Here is a 24235-nt window from a genome sequence, read left to right on the forward strand (position 1 = left end):
CTACTTTTTAGTTTACACACTAAAGTGCATTATTTTATTCATTGGAATGCAGTATTTAGTCACTAGGGTGCAGTATTCATTTTAGTCACTGGAGGGCAGTATTTATTTAGGGAAAAGCAAAAAAGGGCAGCCACCACCCCTCTGATACGGGCACTAAAGGGTGCTTATGTCAATTTAGTGAATCGTGACAGTCATTCTAATGCCAAAATAGGGTTTGTGATAGCTCAAAACATTTCCCCCAAATCTGCAGTTTGACCAGGGGTGCCCTAACCTTTGTATATAACTGTATATTGGTAAGAAATACTCCCGTGGGCTCCCTGCTCCATGGGCCACAGCACAATTGCCACATCAGTAGTTACATTAGTTGTGTTGAAGAGACATTAAATCAGAGCTTCCAAGGAGATCCTGGTTATGAAGAAAAGTGATGTTAGAAATGTTTAAAAGATCCAGAGTTTAATCCAGAAAGGCTGTTCAAACACGATCGACAATTTCCGACTCATGAACAAATTCGTAGTTTGCAATAAACTGACCAATAAATCCAACTGAATCTAACATCTGTACAGTGTTTACTTCTTGGTAATTGGCTGAGTTTCATGACAAAAATTATTAGTGGCAGTGATCAGTGAATGATGATAGAGAAGACGTATCAGCCAGAAACTCATTAACTGCACAAAGGTGTAAATGTATATGTAATGTTTACCCGTGTGGCCAACTTTGAGGAGCTAGCCATGATTTTCTGCTTACACCACATTCAGAACCTGAAGTAATAAGAACCAGACTGATACATTTAGACAGATTTTTTTCCACATCTCTTTTGGAATTCACTTTGTGCTTGTGAAAAGTGTTGTCTGCATTCAAAAAATGTCTGTATTCAATCAGCTGAAACTAGTTGATTACCTTTAAGAAGCAGTAATTCACATGTTAATTCTGCTCCTTAACTAGTATTAAAATCCCAGGCTTATTACATTTTAAGGCATATTATTCAGTAACTACAGGGACTTCAGTGCAAACTGGCTGAGTTATTCTTGAAATATAGAAATGTGTAATAAAACTTTAGCCATTTAAGGGGTTAACTGCCTGTAGCATCTCCTAATCACCCTACAGAGAGCATGTGGCACTATAGTGTACTGAGGAAATTTGTGCAGTGCGTCTGCTCTACAGCAGGAGTGGATGATAAGACTGAAGTCTGAGCAGTGGGAAGAGCTTTTTCTCTAAAGTAAGTGATTTGAAATAAGTCTGGAATTTACACACTTGTTTTGTGGAATATCTTCCTGCACTGCTCTGATAGGCAGCTGTGCTGTGAATAGTTAAGAGACAGATCACTCTAACCTGTGATTGGTTGAGAGACAGATCACTCTACTTTCCCTAAGAAAAAAAATGTTAGCGTGAACATTAAACTTCCTCCTTTGACACAAAACAAGTCTGACCATGTTTAAGTGTAAGTGCAGCTCAGCAGCTCCATTTTGGGAAAAGGGGAACATAAAGTACTTTAGGAGAGAAACACAGGCTTCTTCGTTGGGGCTTGAAATTCTCAGCACTTTTGGTGAAGAGAGGATTAAAAACAATGTTTGGAGAGAAATCACAGAGGTAAATACTGAAGCACTATAATTTACTTACTGACTGATCAAAGACTTCTCCGTTAGAAGATGGAAACTTCCACTCCAGCTCAGACCAACATGACAGCTCAGTCAGGAGGAAACATCGCTGCTCCTGTTCTACATGGAAATAATATTCAAGGTTCAGTGAATGTAACAATAATACATGGAGGTAAGAGCCTGTGTGTAAATTAATGGATCTGTTTTCTGAGTGTTTAGTTATATATAAGCTGTTCACTGTGCAGGGATGGTAATATATGCATCAGCATATTTATTAATAAACCAACCATTACTGTTCTCTGCCGGTTCATCCGCCTCGCTAGCTTTGTTTTTTATTCCTCTCTCTCTTTTAATGTTAGTTTTATATTATCTGCAGTTTTAAATAGCTTTGATAAGTTTTGATTCTTCCAGTTGTCTCTCCTCAGGTCAGGAAGCCTCCGGTTCCAGCACCAGAACAGTTCAGACTGGAGGCTCTCCTGGTGCTACTCCTCTCAGTCAAGGTGATATCTGTACAGTACTCAGGAATTTTATGCTATTTTATTCTACAATTTTATTTGTTTGCAAGTGTGTGACAGTGTGGCGCATAATGATGGTGGGTGGTAGTCAAGAAAAAAAAGGAAGATACTGAGCAGAGAGTTGAGACAGCATGATGTAACACAGTTGCATTACTGGAGCATTGCAGTAAAGTTTAACAGAATCCTAAAATTAAAGTCAACACAGTTGCTGCTGGTGTCAAACAATAAACTGCATGTAGAAATCATGTTTTTTAAAAAACATTTATTAATTGTAAAGTTTTAAAAAAAGGAGTATGTTTTCTACTGCACTAAACCTAAACTATGTCAGCAGAGAATATATGTGATTAAAAAGTGTACGTATCATTAAAAAGGCGTTTTACTGAAACTGATAGTTAATTTCTGAAAGAATATATTTGACTCAACATAGTTTTAACTAGAATCCAGTCATCATCTCTCCTGGTTGGTTACTGACTGCATTTTCAATAACACTTTACATTACTGTTTTGTAGTTAATAAGTAACTAATCAGGAACTAAGCAGGAGCAAATGAGTAATAATAAAAATAATAATAATAATAATAATGTCTTTTTTATATAGCACCTTTCATATGTTAAATGCAGCTCAAGGTGCTTTACAGTAAAAGCTACAGAGAGAAATAAAAACAAAGAAAGATAAGTAAACGACAGAGTAGGAAAAGTAAAAAGACATTCACAAATCGAACAATTAAAAAGAAATAAAAGAATCCAACAGCTAAAATTAATGATTTTAAAACAAAACAAAATAAGAAACAAAAAAGAGTTAATAAAAATTTACAGCAATGATTAAAATAAAAAGCATACATTAATACAATAGCTAAAATAAATGAATGCAAAAAAAAAGCATTTTGTCAGCTTGAATTGCCACAATTCTCAGCTATAATATTTGAATAGATAAATAGGCTCTTATCTCTGTGTGGACAGCATTGTCATAGGTGGAGATACGCTTTTCAAAATGCTATGGTGAATCTCTAGTTTAGTTTTTCTCCAAGCCTGTTCAGCTGTTCTACACAATCTCTTAAGCTCATGAATGGTATTATTTGTTCATGGAGATATTTTGTTGCATGGCCTCTTTTTGATTTTGACCGGTGCAACACTGTCCAATGTGTTTACGTTAAGTTACTATTTAAGGCATCAACCATTTCATTTAGTGAAAATTACAAAAATCAACAGACTTTGCAAGTTCAGACAATTTCCGTTCAGCTTTGGTATCCAAGTACCTTTTCTGAGTTATAAAATCTCTTGTTACTAGCTGTACTTAGTAACACATCAAAAAGTACACAATAGTAGTCAGACAAAGTTGTGTTAGACACTGAAACATTGTTGATGCCTATCCCATGTGATATTACTAGGTCAAATGTATTACCCAGATGATGGGTAGATTCAGTAACATGCTGAATTAGTCCTAGACTGTCTAAGAGATTCATGAATTCCCTGGCCTTCGAGTCAGTGGTATTGTTAATAGGAATGTTCATATCTCCAATGAAGATTACCCCATCTTATCTAGTGAGAATAATGGACATAATTTCAGAGAATTCCAGCAGAAACACTGAGGATTGCTTAGGTGGTCTGGAGAGTGTTAAAATAATCACTCCCAATTTAGGCTTAAGAACAGTGGCTAGATAATCAAAAGATGAAAATTTCCCTCAGTCAGTCTGAGCACAACTGACCTGTTTAGAGAAGATAGCAGCTATACCACCCCCTCTTTTGTCCTGTCTGACTGACTGAAGAAATTTATAGCTGGGAGCTAGTCTCAATGAGAATTGCAGTGCCATCATTCTTAAGCCAGGTTTCCACTAAAAATATAAAATGGTATTTCTTTTCAGAAATGAAATAATTAATTACAAAACTCTTGTTTGTGAGTGATCTTACATTTAAAAGTGCCATTTAACATTAGTGTCTAACTTCGTATGGGTTGAGGGCTTTACTAAACTTAGATTAGAATGATCTACCATCCGATTTGATGATGACCTCTTTCTTCTGCTGCTGATCAAAGTTGGAATAAAGTCTGGATCAGATTGCATGTAAATCAACTTGCAGGGGGGTCCACATAATTTTCAACTGTGAGGGCTGCTGCAGTTGTTGATGAGACACGTTTGAGTCATACTGTGGTGGCTGATAGAGTCTTGTAGAGTTGCATTAAAACTTAAGTAACTACTATTAACTGCCAAGGAGTACCAGTTAACTACTCAGTAGGTAATATTGGTCTAATGATTAGGGTAGTTCACTATTAACTAAACAATAACTACTAAGTCTCACAGAGAATTACTTAGTAACTGCAGTCTCTTAGAATAACTACTCATAAATTACTGATCAATTCAACATTAATTGTTCAATAGCTGAGTCTCCCAAGGTTCCTGGTGAACTACTAACTGATGTAGTGCATTCCAACACTTCTAACAGTAATGAGATTCACTACACAGTGTGGAGTCTGTAAAATACAAAGGATTATATCCTCCATTGTTGTTCACAGAAACAGGTATCCTCAGAGAAGATGAGGGCATCACATCACACTTTACTGACTGGACTCTCTCATGTGCTTAAAAGTCATATCTATATATTTGGCAGTGTAAAACAATTTGCACATCAACCTTCAAATGGGACAGCTGATAAAATACTACAGTATTCAGTAGACCAGTCTGCTCAACTCTGATCTTTAGAAAATAATTTTTTTCTGCAGGAGCACATGTGTCAGTGCTGTTTCTCCAGTAGTTCTCCTTTAAAGTGCTCTTAAGGGCAGGGTCAGTTGAAGAGAGGGCTCACAGAAATACAAGACTCTGTATGTGTCCTACTTTCAAGTTCATCTGGTTCTAAATATTACAAAGTGATTATGTAATGACTATCTGTTAGATAATGAATGAGGTGTTGCTGTCCTTGATTATGAATTAAAATTTTTCAGGAACAGTATTATAAAGTGAAACACATGGTAACTCTTTACTAATGAACCAGAAGTTAATGATGACCAGGAATAGTATAAAGTGAAACACATGGTAACTCATTATTAATGAACAATGTGTTAAAAATGATCAGGAACAGTATTATAAAGTTAAACACATGATAACTCATTACTAATGAACTAGGAGTTAATAATGATCTAAAACAGTATTATAAAGTGAAACACATGGTAAATCATGAAATGGACTCAAGTCACAAATTTGACGACTTTAGACTCGAATCAAGAATGACTTGTGACTCGACTTTGACTTCAACACCAGTGACTCGGACTTTGACTCATATTTCAATGTTAAGACTCGAGAGGGTAGAAGAAATGTGGAGAGAGTCTGCCTGAAGATTTCTACTCAGCTGATTATTTTTCTTGTGAATGGATTTGTTTCTTACCATAATCTGAATAAACAGCAGCATCGTCAGATGTCTGTCACTGTGCTTATGCTTGGTTAAATTTCTTTTGGAAGACAAGCAAAGTGTTTAGAGTTTAAGTTTGCCTCCATAAGCTGGAAACAAGCAAGGCATCCACTGCATCAATGCGCCCTCTCTTAGCACTTAAACTCTTACTGGAGAAAATCACCAGACAAACTGACCGTTTTCCTCATGGTAGGAAAACCAAAGAGACACAGCTCTCTCTATTTGATTGTTTTTAACAGCTTCTGCAGGTACAACAAGCCTAACATTCACCATGAGGCTGAAGTTGACTTCTTCTTTGGCAGCTTTTTATTGCAGTTTGCTGTACCACCTTAAATGGTGCTGATGGCACCGAAACATAACTGCTGCACCATTTAAGGTGGAGAGGATAATTTGAATAAGAAGCTGCTGCTTAAAAAAGTAAACTTCAGCTTCATACATTTCCTATCATTTTGCTGTTGTTTCTGGCAACTTTGCTCAGATCTGTCATTTTGGTTTCTGTAGGTCAACAAAATTCAATTCAAATGCCATTGTTTTTAGTTGGCTGAGCTAGTTTTAGTGTTGAGCTTGTTTTTATTTTAATCATATGTGTCCAGTTTTCCAAAAATCATAAAATCTTCGAACATATAATAAGAAATATCTAAAAAACATTAAAAATAAAGTTAATTTAAATTCAGTTCAGTAGTACTTTTAAAATTCTTTTTATGTGTAGTGCACTACTTATGTGCCTTATTGTAGATGTTATTGTAGATGGTTATGTATAGAACCTTTTTGAAAAGGTTCTATAAAGCACCCAAAAGGGTTTTCCTATTGTTGCAAGCTTGACATCATAACAATAAAAGAACTCTTTGGGTGCTATATAGAACCTTTTTCAAAAAGGTTATATAAAGAACCATCTACAGCACATTCTTAAGAACCCTTTCATGATGCAAAGAGCACTTTAACCATGCAAAGGTTTTTAGAACTATTTTCTAACGCTTGAGAAACCATCCTTTTTAAGAGTGTTGTTATCTGTGTACTATGGATTTTGTTGCAAGGATAAAAAAAATTATGAAAAATTAATATACAGACATACACTGCTAACATGCAGTCATTGAAAGGCTGTATTACAGTTACCTTTGTCATTGTTATGGCCTTAAATTAGTAAAGAACTTGAGACTCGCATGTACTGACTCAGGACTTGAATTGAGACTCGGCTGTCTTGACTTGGGACTTGACCCAGGACTTGAGTGTCAAGACTTGAGATTTACTTGTTACTTGCAACTTAGTGACTTGTTCCCACCTCTGATGATGTCCCCCTTCTTCTCAGAGAATACCTGTTTCTGTAAATAATAATAATAGAGGATATAATCCTTTATATTTTAAAGACTGTACACTATGTAGTGTATTTCAGCACCAAGTGTTGGAATATACTAGTTCAGTTAGTAGTTCACCAGGAACCAGGCTTTTGAGCAATTGATGTTGAAATGATGAGTAATTTATGAGTATTTATTCTAAGGACCCATAGTTACAACGTAATTCTCTATGAGACTCAGTAGTTGTTGTTTAGTTCATAGTAAACCACACCAATAGTTAGTTCACTATTACCCACTGAGTAATCAACTTGTACTCCTTGGTAGTTAATAGTAGTTACTTAAGTGTTAACGCAGCACTGCTCTTTCATCCCTGTTTAGTTCCTGATTAGTTACTTACCAACTACAAAACAGTATTGTAAAGTGGTCCCACATTTTCTCTTTTTTGCACCAACCAAATAGAGGCTATATATAAATAAACATAATTGTTGGTTAAGCATTGCTGAATTTTTTTAATTTTTTTAAGGTGCACTAGGTATATTTTCATCACAATCCATACATTAATGAAACCCACAACAAGATGTAGTGGTTAATTGCATGTTGGTTAGTGATATGTAATGACTTATAACAGTGGTAGAACTGACTATTGGGATTTTATCTTAGTGTAAAAGACAGTTCATTTATTGTAAACTTTAAATATTTGAAACTCATGCCACTTATTCATAACGCATAGTTAACTTTTAAGTGGTTAACATATAATTAAAAAAAATTAACAGTCATTAATTGGACTAGTTGCAACTTTATAATACTTTATAATGTATTCATAAACATGACGTGTTTAAATTACATGTAATACATAAATGAAAGTCATTTTCAGTGCATTAAGTATTACTCATTTCTAAATAATGCTAACCACAATATTGATTTTTGTTGTGGTCAATATAAGCTATCAGAAATTATCACAGTGTGTAGAATCTAAAAAACTAAACTAATGGAGACATTTAATAGAATACATGAAGGAGCATCATAGTCAACTTGTTTGAATGAGGTATACACAGAACACTACTTGAAACAATTGCAAAAATGTATTCCTTTTTTTGTCTATCTGCTTATCAGATTTAGTCACTGTATACAAACAAAAATTGGAAAAGAAATTTCGCAGCATTAGTGAAGGAATATCACAGCGTGGAAAGTCGAGGCTACTGAATGAGATCTACACAGAGCTCTACATCACAGAGGGAGGGAGTGGAGATGTCAATGATGAACATGAGGTCAGACAAATTGAGACAGCATCCAGGAGACCAGAAACACAGGAGAAACCTATCAACTGCAACAACCTCTTAAAAGACAAACCCATCAGAACTGTGCTGACTAAAGGAGTTGCTGGAATTGGAAAAACAGTCTCAGTGCACAAGTTCATTCTGGACTGGGCTGAAGGAAAAGCTAATCAGGACATCCACTTCATATTTCCACTTCCATTTAGAGAGCTGAATTTGATAAAGAAAAATCTCAGTCTGATGAAACTTCTTCAACACTTATGTTCAGAAGCAAAACAATTGCCATTAATAGAATGTGATGCCCACAGAGTCATGTTCATCTTTGATGGTCTGGATGAGTGTCGACTTCCTCTAGATTTCCAGAACAATGAGAGCTTGTGGGATGTAACAGATTCAGCCTCGGTGGATGTGCTGCTGACAAACCTCATCAAGGGGAATCTGCTTCCCGCCGCTCTTCTCTGGATAACCTCTCGACCAGCAGCAGCCAATCAGATCCCTCCTGAATGTATTGACCTGGTAACAGAGATACGAGGGTTCAGTGACCCTCAGAAAGAGGAATACTTCAGGAAGAGAATCAGTGACCAGAGCCTGGCCAATAAAATCATCTCACACATGAAGTCCTTAAGAAGCCTCTACATCATGTGCCACATCCCAGTCTTCTGTTGGATTGCAGCCACTGTTCTAGAGAGAGTGTTGGGTGAAGCAGAGAGTGGAGAGATCCCCAAGACTCTGACTCAGATGTTCACCCACTTCCTGATCTTTCAGATAAAACACAAGGACCAAAAGTACCATGGGAAATGTGACACTGATCCTCAGCAGACTAGAAAGATGATTCTGGCACTAGGAAAACTGGCTTTCCAACAGCTGGAAAAAGGCAATCTGATCTTCTATGAGGAAGACCTGAGCAAGTGTGGTATTGATATCAGAGATGTGTCAGTGTACTCAGGAGTTTGTACTCAGATCTTCAGAGAGGAGTTTGAGCTGCACCTGGGGAAGGTGTTCAGCTTTGTGCACCTGAGCATTCAGGAGTTTCTGGCTGCTTTATATGCATTTCTGTCCTTCATCAGCAGAGATGTTACCGAACACCTGACCACTGATCTCTCTGGCATTTTTAAAAAGTCAACAATGTCAGACTTCCTCAAAGTCTGCAGTGGACAAGGCCTTACAGAGTGAGAATGGACACCTGGACCTTTTCCTCCGCTTCCTTCTGGGCCTCTCGCTGGAGTCCAATCAGACTCTCTTACGAGGCCTAATGACACAGACAGGAAGCAGCTCTCACAGCAAAGAGGAAACAGCCCAGTACATCAAGGAGAAGATCAGGGAGAATCCCTCTCCAGAGAAATCCATCAGTCTGTTCCACTGTCTGAATGAACTGAATGATCATTCTCTAGTGATGGAAGTCCAAACTTATCTGAACAGAAGAGGTTATCGCCGTCTAGATGGTGTCAGTCTTTCTCCTGCCCAGTGGTCAGCTCTTGTGTTTGTGTTGCTGAACTCAAAAGAGGAGCTGGATATATTTGAACTCAGTAAATATTACAGATCAGATGAATGTCTTTTGAGGCTGCTGCCAGTGGTCAAAGCCTCCAGAAAAGCTGAGTGAGTATTTTCACTCATAAATGTGTTTCACTGATTTCACTGATTCTTAATTTAATGTAACCTTAATCACTTGTATGTGTGAGCTAGAGGTCAGGCAACACTTTATAATAAAGATTCTTCATATGACATCTATTAGCTTTAACTTTATAATGGATTACTCATGAACTAATGAGGTTTATAGATACATTTTTCAAAAAATAATATTTTAATGCTACTTTGTAAAAGACATTTATACCATTATTTGATTGTGATGTATAAATTACATACAATACAAGTAAACATTTATTTTTTTCTTTTTCCATTTTAGCATTCTATTACATCTTAATTTCTTATATACCTTTAAACAGGCAGTCTGCATTTTTTCTATATGGGTCTCCACAGTGCATGTGTGACATAAATCCACCACCAAGCCCCATAAAAGCACTCTCAAGTCTCAAACCATTGGTGACCAGTTAAATGGGGATACAGTCATGCCAGAATCCACCTTGTGCATGTGAAATTTGCTTTTGGTGATGTGTGTGCAGACTTATTAATATGCTTTAAGAGTATTTTCATTTATGAGCAGTTTTCAATCAATAATGTCTTATGCAATTACAACAGAGTGAAATTATATGCCAAGTATGATCTATATGTTTCCAGATACACACTCACGCTAGCTCACAGCTTTATGTGATGATCATGTAGTTTATGTGCATTGTTTCAGCGATAAATGTTATTAAGTAAGAAATAAAAATGTCTGTTCTGTTAAGCAAACTGTAAAACAAACTCCCACTTCAATCAGTGGCATATTTTAGATTCATGTCTATAGATCCGATTATTAGTTCAGAGAGCTGAATTTGACAAAGAAAAATCTCAGTCTGACGAAACTTCTTCATCACTTATGTTCAGAAGCAAAAGAATTGCCATTAATAGAAAGTGATGCCCACAGAGTCATGTTCATCTTTGATGGTCTGGATGAGTGTCGACTTCCTCTAGATTTCCAGAACAATGAGAGCTCGACCAGCAGCAGCCAATCAGACCCCTTCTGAATGTCCCTTCAATCAGATCCCTCCATTCATTAGTTTTGTCACTGCTCTCCTAAGTTTTACTGTCTAACCTGGACAGCCCTATCCATCAAGCTGGGCAGAGTGATAGTCTCATCCAAATCACCCAAACAAGGTGGTAGGCCTATCCATTAACCTAGTCTTTTCCTTCCTCCTGGGAAGGGTGGTAGTCTCAGCTGTCGACCTGAGTAAATAAATAACAATCATTAATCATTATCAACTGCTGTGTCAGAATTAAACATGAATAACTACAGAAATTACTCACAACTGTGTGTTCAAATGGCAATTGAAGGCCAAAATATAGGACTGCCTGTTAATAGTCAAAAGTAAACATCCAATTTATTGTTTGCAGGCACACACTGTATGTCCAGAAGTATTTAGCCACTTGTTTTTTCAACAAAGGCATTAACCCCTTAAAATATTTGGCTTATTACATACTAGTAATAAGCCTTTTTCAAGTTTATTATTCAGTAACTACAAGGACTTCTATGCAGAGTGGTGGAGCTATTCTTAGATTAAAGGAGTGTGCAATATAACTTAGCCTGCTGGCGGGGCCATTTATGAGTTAATATGGAGTTTGTCTCTTTTTGCTCTCTACTCTTGTTACAACCCAGTCTAGGGTCATGCCATAAAAGAATGGTTTGGTGTGAAATGCATGCTTATTGAACGTTGTGATGTTACATTACATAGTTCAGTATTTCATGTTAAACTTAGGAGGTCATATAAAATCTACAGTAAGACAGAAAATACTGAAAATATTTTTTTACCAAGAAGTTGCCAAACTGCTTTGTTGACTAGCTAACTACACCTTCAAACATGCTAAATGCCATTTACATTAATCGCATCACTGCAAAAATATGACAATGATTAATACATGTAATAAAAGGAAAACAACTCACTTGTACACTTCTGGAAAGGCACTATAGATTAGAACATAGATCGCTGAAAAAGATCTTTTTTGTTTATCTCCATGACCTGAGAATACATTTTCTGGGCTTGATGATGAATTTATGTCACATTTGCACTGTAGAGCCCCTACTGCACCCAGACTGTCATGGCTTTGCATTATTAAAGAACAAACAAATACTGAGACCCTTATTCAGCTAGTCTTTAGGCTTTAAAGAAAGTTATTGTGAAAAGTGAATGCAATACTTACAGGGCCTTGTATTTCCATCTCCGAGATCTCCAACAATTTTATTACAGTGTTTGTGCATAATGATAGTGTTCAATATTTCTCTCCAAGGCTGTGGGATGTGATGTCAATATTCTGATGTAGCATCATTTCTCTCCCAGTCTGTTTGACTGTAATATCACAGATGAGAGCTGTGCAGCTCTGTCCTCAGCTCTCAGCTCAAACTCCTCAAGTATAACAGAATTGAACCTGAGCAAGAATAAACTACTGCAGGATTCTGGAGTGGAGCTGCTCTCTGCTGGACTGAAGAATCCACACTGTAAACTGGAAATACTAAAGTCAGTTAATTACCTGTGGAAGTTTACATGCACATACACACAACAGCTTTTCACACAGAAAAGACACTAACACTATGTACAGTATTTCTATTGACTGTGGCCTAATTTCTGCTCATCAGTCAGAGTTGCATAGAAGAGAAAAGCACAAATCTGACTGTCCTTTATGATGTATGAACTACCATGCATTGTATTCAAGAAATTGTCATACACTGACAAAACAAAAAGAAAGTCCGCTCAATTTAGTATAAAGATGTGTTCACAGTATTGGCATTATCAATTGTATTTCTATATTTTTGTTGAGAAAATATGCCAATGTGTTTGTTATTTACTTTGACCTCAAATTAGAGTCAAGGGTACCCACATTCAGAGACCACAGACACAAAAGATAACTTCAGTCAAATCGCTTATTTACTGACTAAATTTCAAATGACAAGATTGATAATATTTTAAATGATAAAACAGATTAAAAAGAGTCATACACGACTCATATTCAGTAATTAAACAAAGAAATACTAGTAACCAATGGGAAACTTGAGGTGATTAGCTTTATGGGGAGCAAGGATTGGAAACCCTCAAATAGGGGGATAACCTAAAGTGAGCCTGAAAAGGGGGTCTAAACCTAATAGATTCAGCAACATTAACCTCTCAGCATGTAAAAGGAACTGCTTCCCTTACTTCGGTTGAGGATGTAAGCTAGAAAACCTTAGTTGCTGGCGTATTGTGGAATACAACACTCCTGGATGGATTCTGAGTTCTCCTGTGGCTCCATAGAGGCAGTTTGTGTCATTCAAAACAGCTTGTCTATTGTCCTGGTTGTCCAAAAACTTGTCCATTCTTGGCGGTGGCTGCAGTGGTAACCCTAGGGGGAGATTCAAAGCCTACTCGGTTTTGAATATGCTTTGATTTTGAGGCTGCATGATTTGTTTCTAAACTGATTTACTTGGCTAGCTACAGTATGAGCAAAAAGCAATCTATCATTGGCATTGGAAGTTCCTTCTCCTGTTCTGACTTCTGTCCACCTCCAACGAAAGGAAAACCACAGTGTGCCCTGGTTTTGGCTAGTTTTACGCCAGCCGCTTCAGAGGCAGAACCAGGGAGCAAATAGATCCTTTGTATAGGTATGATTGATGATTGTGCATAGGTATGATTAACTATTCACTGTCCTCAACTCTGATTGGTGACCTTAAGTTTGTAAGCAAAGCATGGCTTGTGACCCACTCCCCATAAAGAAGTGCTCTATTTCTTTACTTCAATCAAATGCGCTTTGCTGAACTGAATAAATGAAGGATATCATGTATTAGAATAGTAGTAATACCCTGATTGAAAAGCAGGTCATGATGGCCAAGAAAACTTTCAATAGTGATTATTTATTTATTTAAGTTCACTTAGAGAAATGTACCCAGGTTGGACACTTAACAATTTTCGACCTGTAGACTGGAAGGCACTATTGGTCTATTTGAGTTTTTATTGCAATTCCTGCTAGTTTATGGTTGAGTTATCTCAGTAGAAAAGGAGCTTTTGCAGTGAGGGTTGCAAACAGGCCCTCGTGGCTATGTGTGTTACCTTTATTTCACTTGATGGTCCTTATCCCGAGCCTCCCAAAAGCAATCAACTCTGAAGGTGTTTGCAGGTTTTTACAAACAAACCATTCCCTGGAAAATAAATCCAGATTTGCTATTTTATATTTTACTTGAAACGCCAACAATATTAATGTTTTTGTAATTTATCCAAAATTCATGCATTCTTCAGGCTGTTAGAATATTATGACATTCTGCTACTGGTCACACAGGGCAGAGGTTCATTGTGGAGAGGTGCATGCCCAGAAAAGATGATTCATTGTTTGTGTTGCTCATTTGTTGGGTATGGTATTTATATGCTATAGATGTCTTATTGTGTCAGGCAGAGAGTTTAGTTTGGGTTGTTTTGTGCCTGAGGGTGGTCACCATCAGGGTGAAGCCTTTGGCTGAGGTGACCTCCTCCATGGGTTCTTGTGTATGGTGTATCCCTGTTCTGACAATGTAAAAATAAAAAGAGCACTTTTCTGGGATTCTTTCTGTGGATGAAGCCACATTGATGCTCAGAAGTGGGATCATTTTGCTAAGATACAAGTGCTCAAGTGAAAGATCTGAGAACTCTGGGAAGCTGAGGAAGAAGCAGTCAAGGTGAAGGAAGAGATGCCAACAGTGCAGTGGCCCTCAACTATCTCTCTGCTGTGGCCGGGCATGTTTCCTCACATTGCAAGAGTTACAGCAGACAGCTGGGAGGCTACCACCATCCAGATTGACTCTGTTACTAGCAGCCGTGTCAAAGGAGAAGGGAGGAAGCAGCTTCCATCCATGCTAGGAGGTCTAAATTCTGGCTCGCACCCATATGGGAAGCCTGTATAATTGGCTTAGACTTCCTGGCAGTGATGGGAGCCATGACCAAAGTCGCAAGGATTACTCTGGAGTCTGGTTAGGAGTCAAAGAGATCACTGTGTGGAATTGCATGGAAACTGCTGGCTGTTGTGGTGGGGCTGCACTAGTTTCAGCTCTACCTGTGTGGTATTTCCTTCCTGCTGCACACTGATCATGCCTCATTAACCTGGCTCATGCAGTTTAAGGAGCCCAAGGGCCAGATGGTCAAGGAAATCATGGCACTACAGGAGTACAATTTCTCCATTCAGCACTGTGCTGGGTGCCTACACAGTAAAGCCAATAACCTGTCACTCTGTCCATGTGCTGCTGAGGAGTGCCGGTACTGCCTGCGCCTTGAGGATAAAGCCGAAGCAGCAGAAAAGGAGCGCAATAGTTGTGGCCACTATTCCTAGCTATAGTGGACTTACTGCTGTAAGCTCTGAGGAATTTTATAATACCCAGGAGAAACATGCTCTGCAGAGTGCACAGTTGGTATCAGGCATGGTGGGCATCAGAATGGACAGACATAACACCACAGGGGCCCACCACTAAAGTGCTCCAAGCAGACAGCCTCCTGTTATGTGAATGGCTGTTGTACAGTGTGTGGGAGGAGCCAGTGTCTGATAAGTACATCTGGCAGTTGCTGGTGCCACATGATAATATTGTGTTGCATAATACCTAAATAAACCAGAAAACAGTAAAGTCTCAGAGTCACAATTAATGCTCCAAAGTAATATGTTTATTAAAGCTCATGGCCAGGGAGAAGCTCCTGGAAAACCCCAGAGATTTCTGAAGACAGACTAGAGTTACAAAGGTTATATATCCCCCAAATAGGGTGTTGTGTCTTGTCATTGGTTAACAGAGAACAAAGAAGATACAATCCATTGATTATAAGTAATTGTGATATGCATAAACATGACAGTGTTAACATATTAGCATAATGAATAAGAAGGAAAAAAGCTGTAATATGGTCAGAAAGACTTCACCCCTCTTCTAGAAACTTTCATCTCTGCACCCTCAAGGCCACTAAACAATGAATCACAGTAGCCCTTTGTCAGTTCATTATAGATAACAGAAGCCTGGAGCCTGGGAAGTTTATCTAACTCTTGCATTTAAAGAACAGTGAGAGTCCACCTAATGTTTAAAGTAACATAAGTTTTTTGTACAGCTAAAAACACTACAAAATGCATTCCTATGTATCTCTTGTAAGCATACATAAATCATGGTCATATAGGTAAAGCAACAGGCCACATTAAAATCCGCTTAAATGGGTTACACACACTCATATCTCTCAAAGGTGAAATGTTGGTTACCAAAACCAAAACCACAATATATATGAGAAAGTATGCTAATGTTAGACAAGTTTGAATATTTGGGTCTCATAAGATGTCATTGTCCTGATATCATAATTTCTCTTTCAGGTTGTGTTACTGTGATCTCAGAGAGAAAAGCTGTAAAGCTCTGTCCTCAGTTCTCAGCTCAAACTCCTCAAATCTGAGAGAACTGTATCTGAGTTACAATGAACTGCTCCAGGATTCAGGAGTGAAGCTGCTCTCTGTTGGACTGGAAAATCCACACTGTAAACTGGAGATACTGGAGTAAGATCATCACTTTATTACTGTGTATGTCTTTATGTGTATTGATTTGTAAGTGTGAGGATTTTTTCTTCTTTCTGCAGGCTGTGTTACTGCAGTATTACAGGTGAAGGCTTTGCTGCTCTGGCTTCAGCTCTGAAATCAAACCCCTCCTCTCACCTGACAGAGCTGAACCTGAGCCACAATAAACCAGAACAATCAGGAGCGAAGCTGCTCTCTCATCTACTGAAAGACCCACATTGTAAACTGGAGAAACTACAGTGAGTTACTGACTTACTGTCCAATTATAGACACAAACACAAACAGCACATATACTCACACAAGAATAGTTAAGAACATCTGGAATTAGGTTTAATGCTCACATGCACACTATCAAATCTCTTACATACTCATCTGTGTATATATAACGCTTTGAATTTTTCAGCATCAAAGATTAAAGCTTTATTTACTGTTTATCTGATAGAGACAGTTTTGTGGTGTACCTGGTCTTGCATTTCTGTTTTGAAAATTCTTCTTTGATGTTACATTTCATTATTAAAGTAGATTTTTTTACACACACACACACACACATATATATATATATATATATATATATATATATATATATATATATTGCATGCCAATGATCCAATATTATCTTGCTATGATTATACCAATAGCATAGTTCAATTAACATGGTCATGGTCTCATCAGGATTTTAGTTAATCTGAGCTTGATTATGTGGTTGGACCATTTGAGACAGATTTAGACATGTAAACACTTAGATTACTTTAATGACATGTACTTGGAGCTTTTGCAAAATTCTGTCTTTTTCTTCCATTCCAAATGCATGTCTTATTTCAAATATTTTATCAGAAAGGAACATTAGTAGATATTTAAATAGAGTATATTTTACATTATTATTATTATTGATTGTGTGTGTGTGTGTGTGTGATGTCGGTGTTCTGATATATCATCATATCTCTCTCAGACTGTGTAACTGTAATCTCACAGAGGAAAGCTGTGAAGCTCTTTCCTCAGTTCTTGGCTCAAGCTCCTCAAGTCTGAGAGAACTGGACCTCAGTTACAATAAACTTCAGGATTCAGGAGTGGAGCTGCTCTCTGCTGGACTGGGGGATCCACACTGTAAACTGGAGAAACTGGAGTAAGATCATCACTTTTTCACTGTGTGTGTGTATGTTGAGCTGTAAGCGTGAAGAGTTTTTCTTCTTTTCTGCAGGCTATCTAACTGCAGTATTACAGAGGAAGGATGTGCTGCTCTGGCTTCAGCTCTAAAATCAAATCCCTCTCATCTGAGAGAGCTGGACCTGAACTCCAATATACTTGGAAAGTCAGGAGCGAAGCTACTCTCTGATCTACTGAAGGATCCACTCTGTAAACTGGAAACACTACAGTGAGTTACTGACGTACTGTCTTTTTTAGACACAGTAAGTTTGCTGATAGTTTAACACACAAAACTGGGCCTATTTATATACTCCTGTTTCCAAAAAACTTGAGATGCTGTGCAAAATGTAGATAGAACAAATTGAGTGCTGTAAAATGAAATAATTTAAACACTATATTTAATTGAAAATAGAACAAAGACAAAATATAAAATAATGAAACTGAGAAATTTTATTTTAAAGAAGTTTTTTGAAAACTTATATATGCCTATTTTGAATGTGATGCCAGTAACATGTCCCAAAAAAGGTGGGACAGGGGCATGTATACCACTGTGTTGCATCACCTTGTCTTTTAAGAACATTCTGTAAGTATCTGGGAACTAAGGAGACCACATCCCAAACTGTAGTTTTGAAATTGAGATATTTTCCCATTTTTGCTTGATATAGGATTTCAGCTGCCAAACAGTTTGGGGTCTTCTTTATCATATTCTTCATTTCATAATGCAGCAAATGTTTTCAATGGTGACAGGTTGGGACTGCCAGTCTGGATGCCAGTTAAGCACCCTAACTCTTTTACTACAGCCTCATGCTGTTGTAATATATGCAGAATGTGGCATGGCATTCTGAAACATGGTGCCTTCAACAGATGTACAAGTCACCCATGCCATGTGCACTAATGCACCCTCATACCATCGCAGATGCTGGCTTTTCAACTGCTTGCTGATAACAAGCTGGATGGTCCCTCTCCTCTTTAGCCTGGAGGAAACAGTAAAATATTTTTCAAAAGATTATAAAATTCTATTAGTTTCACCATGTAATATATTGTCTTTGTATTATTTATTTGTTATATTCTGTTTTTATTTGCATTTTGCACAGCATACTTTTCTGGAAATTATAAGACAAACACAATTATATGATCAGCATGAGGTCCTGTCTGATCATTCTCTTCTGTTCTCTTTCTTACAGCACCTTAACACCATACACCTGATCTGCTCTCACACATAGTGAGAGGTCTGGTGGTCTACCACATCTTGCATTGTTGTTAGGAATTCTGTTGTCCATGCAACTTTATAATTTTTGTCTGCTCTTTTATGTAAATTATAATACAACTTATCTCCTCAGAAATATCTCTGACTGGAACTGTCTCTGATCTAGCAGCAGTATGCTCTACCCAGATGCTGGTTTTAATAGGGAAAACTGCACTGTTCTCAAGTCAGTAGTTGTAGGTTATTTCCACCAGTTGTGAATATTGTGTACTTGTATCAGTCTGGCTGCATGCATTAACAAAATCTTGTCCAGGACTGGGAGAGAGGCAGTATAACTGCACAATAAAAATAAACATGCTTTATTTGCTCCAGTGGTTGCCTTGGTCTTGGAGATATATGTTCCTGCAGAGTCTAGTTCCAACTATAATCTGACACACCTGCTCCATCTAATTAATTTCTTCAGAAGCCCTTGATTGGCTGGGTCTGATGCATTATTGTAAGGTAAAGATGAGGAGCATTTAATGCCTTGTTCAGACAGGCAGCTCAAATCCAATTTAAGCAGGATAGATTTTCTTAAATCTGGACAGCAAAAAGCCACATAAAATCTGACTTTGTTTAAAGAGCAATATTAGTAATTTAACCTATTTTATTCACATTAAACACATCTTGGTTTGATCCCATATTTAACTAAGAAAAAAGGGGGGGGGGTGTACCATAGGATCAGGGATCATTCAGCCAGACAATGATGATTCACATGCAGACCATATTGTTTGCAAGTAACTAGATTATTTATTAATTGGTATAAATAAACAGGGTAAATAGAGCTTATGGTCTAATCAGCAGGCTGGCATATATGGATTTAATGATAAATGGGTCTCTGATAAGAATTGAGGCAGACTGTTGAATGGTGCAAATATGCTGATATTACATTACCTTCAGAGGAAGGACAGCAGGGCGATCAATTTTTGTTCACAGAACGCCGAGCGCAATTGGCTGCCGCTTCTTGGTGGGTGTGTGTTTGTTTTGACTGTTCTGTTGTCATTGGATTACACACCACTGAAGCTTTCATGCTGGTCTGTTTTCTGGACTGGACTTTCTTCATATTGATTTTAGTCATATTGCACTGCTAATGGGCTGTCTGACATTTTGGATTGTTGTATGCCCTCTGGATTGCTGGACTTTTGCCAACAGTCTGATCCTGCCATGCCTCAAAGCCTTCTCCCCCATTGTCCTTTCCAGCACACTGTGCTAATCAGCTTGGTTGGTAAGTATGTATCCCCTCCCTTAACAAATGTTCACAGATAGCTCTGTGGTGTTGCAGACATAGAGCCAGTGGGGTTAACAATATGGCCAGGTGGCTGATATTTTGTTTTGGTATACACACTATGAATCTCTGAATCACGGTACTTGAATATTCACCAACAGACTTACATAGCTGGAACTGTTATTTACACCTTGATCCAGAGATTTATAAATTCTGTAAGTTGCTTGGAATAGCTAGGCACCCTCACTACATACATCCAGTCCTGGAGGTAGGATCAGCTGGACAATCTACTGAACCACTTCCTCAGCGTTGATGTGGTCATCTACAACACACACCCCATAGACGGCATGGTAGGGATTGTATATTTTGTGCTTGTTGTACAAAGTCACACGCAATGGGAATGAATCGCGAGGTCAAAAGTAACATGGTCTTACTAAACTGCCACTCATTATCAAGCAAATCACTACTTCTTTGGAAAAAAATGCTTGAGAATAATCTTGACGCATTGTTTCTCACTGAAACAAGGCATAAAAATCAAATGTCTTCTTGAACCTCAACTCGCTTGCTTCTCCCAGGTTTAACTACTTAAACTACCTTATATGTTCGATGGTAAATACAAATCTAAATCAGAAGTAATGAGGTGTGTGAAGTTTATGTGTTTGATGATAAATGTCTGTAAATCTAAATCAGAAGTAATGAGGTGTGAGAGGTTTCTGTGTTTGATGGTAATGCACTCAGCTAACTAAAGCAAACTGTGGCTGCCCAGACAAAGCTCTTGGACATAAACTCTCATTGGGGAAAAAGAGGGTTATATATATATATATATATATATATATATATATATATATATATATATATATATATATATATATATTTTCTCCTGGTTTGCTTTAGTTAGGATGATAGGTTAGCAATTGTATTTAATTTTCTTTTTGTTTGTTAGGTAAGTTTTTTTTTTTCTAAACTTAAGTTAGCTGTGTTTTTGTTTGTTATTTTACCCTTACCTCCCCTTTCATTTTATAAATGTCTAAAGCCTTGAACTCTTGAAAATAAAGCCAAATTGTTATTGTCGCAAAAAATTGGTTGTATGTGTGATCTGGGGAACCGGGAGGGCACAGAGGTCTCTTTATTTTTATGTTGCAGCCCGACCTAGACCGGGTCGTAACATAAATTGGGGGCTTGTCCTGCTCGTCCTTTCATTTTGGCTGCTCCTGTTGTGGTTCCTGTTGGCGGTTTCCTTTTGTGTGTGGGGGTATGTTGTGGTGATGGCTTTTGAGCTTGAAAAGTTTGTTTTGGCTCCTTCTATGCATGCTTTTGACCAGTGTTGTAAGGATGACTTACTGCAATTGGCTGGATTTTATAATGTTACTGTACCACGTTCGGCCAATAAAGGTGTGATAAGGGAAGCGGTGTATCAGAAGCTGTTGATGAGGGGGTTCTGCCTGCGTTACTGGAGTCAGTTGAACCAGGTGTTGCCTTTGGAGAGGAGGATATGAAAGTTTTTTTATTATAACATTAATTTGCCATGTAAAAGTTGTAAAGTTGTAAGAAACGTTTTCTAAGCTATTATATAAAGGTATACATTATGGTATGGAAGTTTGTCTCAAGAAAGTAGGGAAAAATAAATGGTAACACTTTCTATGAATGTCACCTTTGTAAGCATCTATAAACACATTCATAACATGTTATAATGCATTCATAAGACATTATAAACATAGCTATAAATATTTATAAAAATGCATTATACATTATAGCCATGTTTATTAGGCATTATGAATATTAACATAATACATTATAAGTACTGATCATAACAAATTATAAGAGCTCATAGGTTGTATTTGTCCACTCTAAGTAAAGTAAAGTGTACTGTATTAAAGCCTCCTCCAGTGTTAAGAGTGAGGCTTCAAGTTGAAGGATTTACTGAAACACTAAAACATTCACAGTAAAGCACATTACAGGCTTCAAATGTCAGATTTTAAACTAGTGCTGCCATCAGTGTTTTACCCAATGTGGGAAAGTCAATGTACACCACCGTTAGCTTGGTATTTGTCTTTACTTTATGCTCTCCAAGCTGGGACTGACTTCTTTGGCACTGACATTATAATGTGTTATTAACACTGTTTATAATGCATTATATTAACAATTCGTGATGTATAATAAACATGGCTATAAAGTGTAATCCAGTGTAATTCTTTTTTATCAGTATTTATAACCATGTTTATAATGCCTTATGAATACATTATAACATGTTATAAATGTGTTTATAGATGCTTACAAAAGTGTTACCAAATAAACGAACAGATTTTTAAAATACATTGTTTAAAAGTAACAACTAAACGTTAAACACTATCAAATTCTTAAAACTTCTTTCATAGAGATAAAATACTGATTGGAGCCGAATAGTGGAACTTTATAGATGTAAATAAAAGACATTAATAATGCTTCATGTTTAATGAACTAACATACTAATACTGTTTCACCCAGTATAATGTTAATAACTTCAGTGCATGTTTCTCTCTTTACTACTAATATCATAGCATGCATTTTGAGACACAGCCACATGAGGGTACTGTAGAATTTCATCAACTCCACTAAGCCCTGGTTTGCTTCTTGTGGAGTACTTAAGTCATTCATCTTATTGTAAATGTCACTTTGCTTGGACAAAAAGGTCTTTTATTGTGTGTAATGTGATTGGTCAGCACTGCTTTCTACCTAAAATTCAGTCAGATCCTCTTTCCTGTTCATATGGGGTCATGACCTGCTCACTCTGTCCAGTACAGTGTGTTTATGGGCCTGTTTCACCCTCACACTGACAATATATTAGTACATTATTTACACTTCCCTTCAGTATGATTAAACACTGCACACTCTATGATAACAGTGCTTTAATAAGTTTACTACATGTACCATCATACTACAGGACCCTTTCTAAGATAGTGAGTCTTTTGGGCTTCAGCTCCAGTGCTGCACAGGCTCTTTGGGAAATGTTTACTGTGCTGTTGTGCTCAACAGAAGAAATATTTAAGGAGTTTTTAAAGACACATGATGATCTGCTTGATGTTATTGCTGCCTCCAGTTTAAAAACCTCCAGTTTAAACATTCAAATTTAAAATGTCCTACAAATGGTAAAGCAGAACTAAATGGGCAGAGCAAGACATTAATATCTCCAGTATCTTTAAAAAGAGGTTAAATTGTTTTGTGGGTGAGTGAATGATAGATTTTTTTTATGATCAAACAAAATGACACATGAGCTACAAATACCATGTGAAAGCAATTTTAGGCAATTTTACAGAACAAAGAAGACAGAGCAGCAAAGCTTAGTCATGAAGGAGTGGAGATTACAGGAGAAATAATAGCTGGGAAAAGACTGGATAAACAAATATGGCAGAATAAAATATACTCGCTCCCACTTTATATTAAATCTCTAATAACTGTGTAGTTACACATGAACAACACATGAAACAACAATATAATTACTAGTGATGATATCATTTTCAGTTTTGTCTAATATAATTACACAAGTGTATCTTGACAGTTGTAACAGCATATTGTCCCTCATGTAATTACTAATGAGTAATAACATGAATATAATTTTATTTGTAAATAGACTAGAACAGTAGTTTTTCAGCAGTAAAGGAAGTGTGTAATAACTTACATTAAGACCTACTTACACTGGATCTGCACTGGAAATGCCAGCATTCCTAACATTTAGCTCACATTTACTTAGCTAGTGCTGTAATATTGTAACCAAGGTTTTAGAACCATTCTGTAATGTGACATTACTTACACAGCAACAACAGATCTCCACTTATCTTAAAATCTAACCTTTATGTAATCAATGAAATGTGTTGATCGTATTTCCCTAAAGCATGGTCTATATTAACACTCTGTAATTACACAGTACCTACATGACTACTACATAGGAACTGTACACTTATTTTAAAGAGTAACTTTTACATAGTTACTGTGAATAATTAATGATTAAGGACAGATTTTAAAGCAGCTACTACTTTTCTAGAACATATGTCCTATGACACAGAATTGCATAACATACTGGTAGTTATTCTTTACTATATACATTTTAATATAGCAGTGAAATGGGAAGTTATAAAACTTTCAATACAATCATCACTTAATCTGTAAAATAAATGTATTTAGAAAAAAATAATTTAAAAAAATGAGGACATAGTAATAGATGGTATGGTAGTAGTAATAGATAGTAAAGATGTGCCTTGTGATGTTTAATTATTATTTTTTTCTATTTAGGGCAACATAAAATCAGTGCAAGAATTTGGAGTAGTGTTCCTGTGAAATTTGATTACAAAACGAGTATTCTGTCCAACACTGGTGTCCATCCATAGTTTGAGGTAGTCTCTGCAAAAGCACACTGATAAGATGATCAGTGAACAGGCTGTAAAACATTCTTACCT

General features: G+C 37.0%; 2 protein-coding genes across 2 annotated transcripts in view; both read left to right on the forward strand.

Moving 5' to 3' along the window:
- Nucleotides 1-17570, forward strand: part of LOC118822498 (NACHT, LRR and PYD domains-containing protein 12-like) — a 34850-nt gene extending 17280 nt beyond the window's left edge. The window contains 5 exon segments of the mRNA XM_036591586.1: nucleotides 12006-12182; nucleotides 16000-16176; nucleotides 16257-16433; nucleotides 17144-17317; nucleotides 17393-17570. Of these exon segments, the coding sequence (XP_036447479.1) occupies nucleotides 12006-12182; nucleotides 16000-16176; nucleotides 16257-16433; nucleotides 17144-17317; nucleotides 17393-17570 (883 nt within the window).
- LOC118822491 (protein NLRC3-like) lies at nucleotides 1437-9378 on the forward strand. The gene is made up of 3 exons (XM_036591577.1): nucleotides 1437-1767; nucleotides 2021-2095; nucleotides 7913-9378. Exons 1-3 carry the CDS (start codon nucleotides 1647-1649, stop codon nucleotides 9244-9246), a joined length of 1530 nt encoding a protein of 509 aa, XP_036447470.1. The 5' UTR covers nucleotides 1437-1646; the 3' UTR covers nucleotides 9247-9378.
- Nucleotides 17571-24235: the final 6665 nt, after the last annotated feature.

The sequence above is a fragment of the Colossoma macropomum genome, unplaced genomic scaffold, assembly GCF_904425465.1.
Source record: "Colossoma macropomum unplaced genomic scaffold, Colossoma_macropomum, whole genome shotgun sequence".
NCBI lineage: Eukaryota > Metazoa > Chordata > Actinopteri > Characiformes > Serrasalmidae > Colossoma > Colossoma macropomum.